Source organism: Chaetura pelagica, unplaced genomic scaffold, assembly GCF_000747805.2.
Source record: "Chaetura pelagica isolate M959 unplaced genomic scaffold, ChaPel_1.0 scaffold235, whole genome shotgun sequence".
In the NCBI taxonomy this organism is placed as follows: Eukaryota; Metazoa; Chordata; class Aves; order Apodiformes; family Apodidae; genus Chaetura; species Chaetura pelagica.
The window spans coordinates 1,962,638-1,967,031 of record NW_009953215.1 but is presented as its reverse complement, the minus strand read 5'-3'; the positions used below and the strand labels follow the sequence as shown (position 1 = coordinate 1,967,031).

General features: G+C 39.8%; 1 protein-coding gene across 1 annotated transcript in view; it reads right to left on the bottom strand.

Moving 5' to 3' along the window:
• NID1 (nidogen 1) overlaps window positions 1–342 on the bottom strand; it is a 46,475-nt gene extending 46,133 nt beyond the window's left edge. Inside the window, exon 1 of the mRNA XM_009997600.1 lies at window positions 298–342. Within this exon, the coding sequence (XP_009995902.1) occupies window positions 298–342 (45 nt within the window). The remainder of the gene's footprint in view (window positions 1–297) is intronic.
• Window positions 343–4,394: the final 4,052 nt, after the last annotated feature.

Below are 4,394 nucleotides of genomic sequence, written 5' to 3'. Positions count from 1 at the left end.
CGGGGCTTCGCCCGCCCCCTCTGAGGCTGCCAGAGCAAAGCGGCCTCAGCCCCGGCACGGGGGGCGATCCCTCTGGAGCGCTGGGCTGCTGGGACCCCACCGCCTTCGCGATCCGAGTGGATTTTATCTTGCTAACCACTGCTACAAAACTGGTCTCTTGGCTGGATCACCACCTAAGCACGGACACATCCACAAAGACACCTACCTCAAGGTACCTGGCTGAGGCGTCTTTTACCTCAGCTGCCAAATGGATACTTAAACTACAAGCAGTTAAGCAAATTGTAACTTCTTACTTACATTAAATATACACACTGGAATGCTACCAACTGCCTTCAGAATCATCCTCCCATTACCACCTTCCCCCTTCAGCCTGTTTCCAAGCCTGCAGAACCTGAAGGCAAGATGTGGTTGTGCAATGCAGCTCCATAGCAAGAGAAGGCCTAAATTAAACCCCATGACACCTCCAGAACTCCATACTCACATTCACAACATAAACATGTCATTTCTATTAGGCTTCAAGTTTTCATAGCCACATTTTCCCTCAATATGAAAATCCGTGTCAACCAGAGAAAGATAGAAGCACAACAAGCAGAAAACTCTTGAGACGGCAACATTCTCCTGTAAGATCCATACGATTTCCCAGTATTACATCCAGAATTTGGAGGATGAGGACCACTTGGAAGCCAGAAACTTACTTTAGTTAATTTGAAATTGATTTGAAGGCTGAAGAATATATACACTTGCACTTTTAAAACAGAGTAAAAGCCATGATATGATTAAATCTTTGTCCATTAGTCAATATACCGTGGTTGTTCAGTCTAGAGTGACCTTAAGAGGGCTGCAGTGTTTCTGTTTAGTCGAGTAAGTTTACCTTGCATGCACCCCGAGTAATGAGAGTTCTTAGTTCTAAGACTAAAAATGTATTTTTCAATTGTCCTTTCCAGCATCTTCCACAATGGCCTGAAAAAGGGATGGAAAAGCATGCTCACAACAAATGTAATTAATTGTCAGATATTAATTGCTAACACCAACCAGAATGGAGAACACAAAAGACTTTAGCAAGATTTAAGAAGGAAAGAAATGTATTCAGATGCAAACTGGAATATCACCAGCTTACACATAAAAATTTTCCAGAACAGAGCTAGTAAATGCCAAGAAGAATGTAACATTTTCAATGGATCATAAATCAGATATGACAGCATTTTACAAAGCAACAGCATCCCCAGAGCAGCTGCTAAGATCCCGTACAACAAATAAGCAGGTTTATTGTGTTACAAGGAGGTAAGTGACATTTTCTAAAGGAATACAATGACACTACTTTTCCAGAGATTGCTTGTGGGATCAGAGATCTCACAGAAAACTCAGCAGTGAAGAGAATTCAAAGTGAAACAATAAAAAATTATCAAAGGATCAGAGGCAGTGAGATACAAAAAATTATTAAAGAACTTAATATCTGTACTTGGCTAAATGATAACAGGGAGGAGATCTGAGTAACATCTGCCAAAGATAGGGAGTGTCTTCAATTCAAATATCTGAAGAGTGCTACCAAACAGACAGAGGAATCAAAATGGGTGAGTTTGAGGAGTACAAACAGCTAGGAGATCAAAATAACTGAAAGAAGCCATGAAACCAAGCATCAGAAAACATCGGATCTGCTGAAAAAACATAGATGAGGCATAGTGGAAGCAGAATGGCAGAATGACAGAAAGTTTTGAACAGTCTGACACTAGGTTGTTGGTCTGATTACTAAACAGATCTTAAGGAATAATTCTGTATGTGATCACGGGACAAGACAGCCCAACAGACTTTGACCCAAGTTTCTAGGTTCAAACATTGCTAAAATAGCCCACAGGTATACACACACATATATTTGAAAACTTTCACTGTCTATATATAAGGAGATTTGGAAAAGGGGATTGCAGATATTGTAACTCTCATGACCTTCTTGAGCTCCTCCCCAGGTTCTATTAACAGAGAGAAGGGAGCTAGTTTCCCTTTTGCTGGCATAACTGAAAGAAGGAAAGTAATGTCCTGGGCTTCTCATGAGCTTCTGCTGTTCAAAGATGACAAAGCATTCTAGTGGGTGGATCATCAAAGGACAGAGTACCCACGTGGTAATAAAATGGAGAGAATTGAGAGCATTTGGGATAATGACAGGAAAGAACAGGACTGAGGTCTGCTGAGAAGGAGCACTTCTTCAGAGAGCCAAGGTCATGGGAATCAGAGGGTTATAAGCAAAGGCAAGGCTTGCAGGAAGATCATGGAGTGAGTATCATAAATTTAAATCACTCTTCTTGGAACTTAATGTTCATCATTCATTAGAGTGGAACATGATGAGATTCCCTCTAACTCTACATGAGCCTGTATCACTATGGAGGTCACAAGACTGAGGAACAACTTCAAAAAGTGTATTTTGCAGCAGAACTCTCTATAAAAAGACTGATTTTGAAGTGCTGTTAGATGGTCTTGAGAAGAGATGTACATGAAGGGCAATGTTGTATGACGCTCTCCGCATTAGCACAGGGTGCAAAAGATTGTAGAATCCCTTCTTTTTCTCTCATACAGAGATCCTACAGGGCAACAAAAGGACAAGCTCCTTGGGAACCCATATCTGTTCTGGAAAACAGCTGGGCAAGAACAGGGATGTGTTAACGTTTGGCCAATGACCTGGTCAGTACAGAAGAGATATATTGCTGTGATATAATGGTACAAGCAGTAACAGCTTACTCACTGCCTGGAGCAGGGCAAGAAGCATGGGGTAGACAGTATCTCTTAGGCCTTTCCTACATCTGCTGCTAGGATAGATTATACATTTCTAGGGTTGTCTTAATCTATTTCTATATCTCCTTATTAGAAGACTAAGGACTTACCTGTAGTAAGATAGAATTGTAATAGGGCAAGAAAGTACAAAATTAGTCTTCTATTTAAAAATTAAGCACAGAACTAACTGCTACACCTACTCCAAGTCTTACTGTATTGTTATTATCTAGTTTTAGCTTTGTGCAACAAAAGACTCCACATAGACAATAATAACTGACTTCAGATTTAAAAAACACAGAAGACAGAAAGACAAAACATATGACCAGCTCCTCATACATGCAAAAAACAATTGCAATATGAAGGAACATTGTTTTCTAAACAATGGGAATGGCACCTGGAAAAGCAATTTCAATGGGACAGGAAGACAGATATGGAAAAGGAATCTTTTAGCTCCTATCTACTCTGAAACTAATTAAATAACTACTCTGACCCACTGACATCTTACTGTGTCAAAGTATCAGAACAGAGGTAATACACAAAGGGAAAACACATCTCCTTTTAGTCTGGTGATGAGATGGTATGTAATGCGTCCCAAGTTAAACCATCACTTCAGATTGAATGTGCACCCAAACCAAAAACACTGATAAATTTTTTTTTTCCATTTTACTTGGAACCCAGACTCGGGCTGTAAGTTGTACACAAACACACAAAAGAGAAGCTTCATTGAGTCCCACCAGCAAAGCTTTTAGACAACAATTAGTAAGAAGAAAGACCAAGCATTAGTCTGATGCTAGGGGCAGCTAGAAATTCAGTAATAATTGGTTACCATAGAAGCTCAGCCTCAAATTTTCTACAAACATTGACAAGGGCTAACGAAGTCTGAAACAGTGGCACATTCTCTCCTGTGACTACCATCTCACATCTGCTCCTTGTGCCTATAGAGTGCACAGCCTCATAAGAATCTGACTCTTCTAGGTTCTCTGCCTGCCAGAATAACCCAACTTTCAAGAATTGTCACTTGGAAAAAGAGTGCATGATTTCTCAGATGAGTCCAAATGACCATGACCATTGAGAGAAGATACTTAACTAATTTTCCTGCATCATGATTGGATGATCTCTTAGACAAGGGAAAAGACTTAATTCTGAACATGATTTTCAGAAGTGGAAGCTAGTGAAATTCACCCAGGAGAATGTATCATCACTTTGAGCAGCTGTGAGTAAATCAGATAAACTGTTTTTCAGCAGCAAAGGCCAACAATTTTAATTACTGGGTTTTATAACAGAACTGGATAAGGGAATAAATATTTAATAAACACCTACTCTTACTGTCTGGTTTCAAAATTGCATTGTAGTTCATCTTTGCATGTAGAGATAGTTGTGAAAGCCCTATATAGAGGGCAAACAAAGTTCCCTGTGTAAGTCAATAAATGGCTAGATTGAACACTAGGTATTAATATTTCCTCTAATGAGTTTGCTTGTAAACATTTTCGTTGTTGGACAAGGTCAGTCTACTAAGAAAAAATTCCTACACCCCAAAAAGAATGGAAGGCTACAAGGATGATTAAGGGACTGGAACATCTGTCATATGAGGAAAGGCTAAGAGACCTCAGCTGTTTAGTCTTGAGAAGACTAAG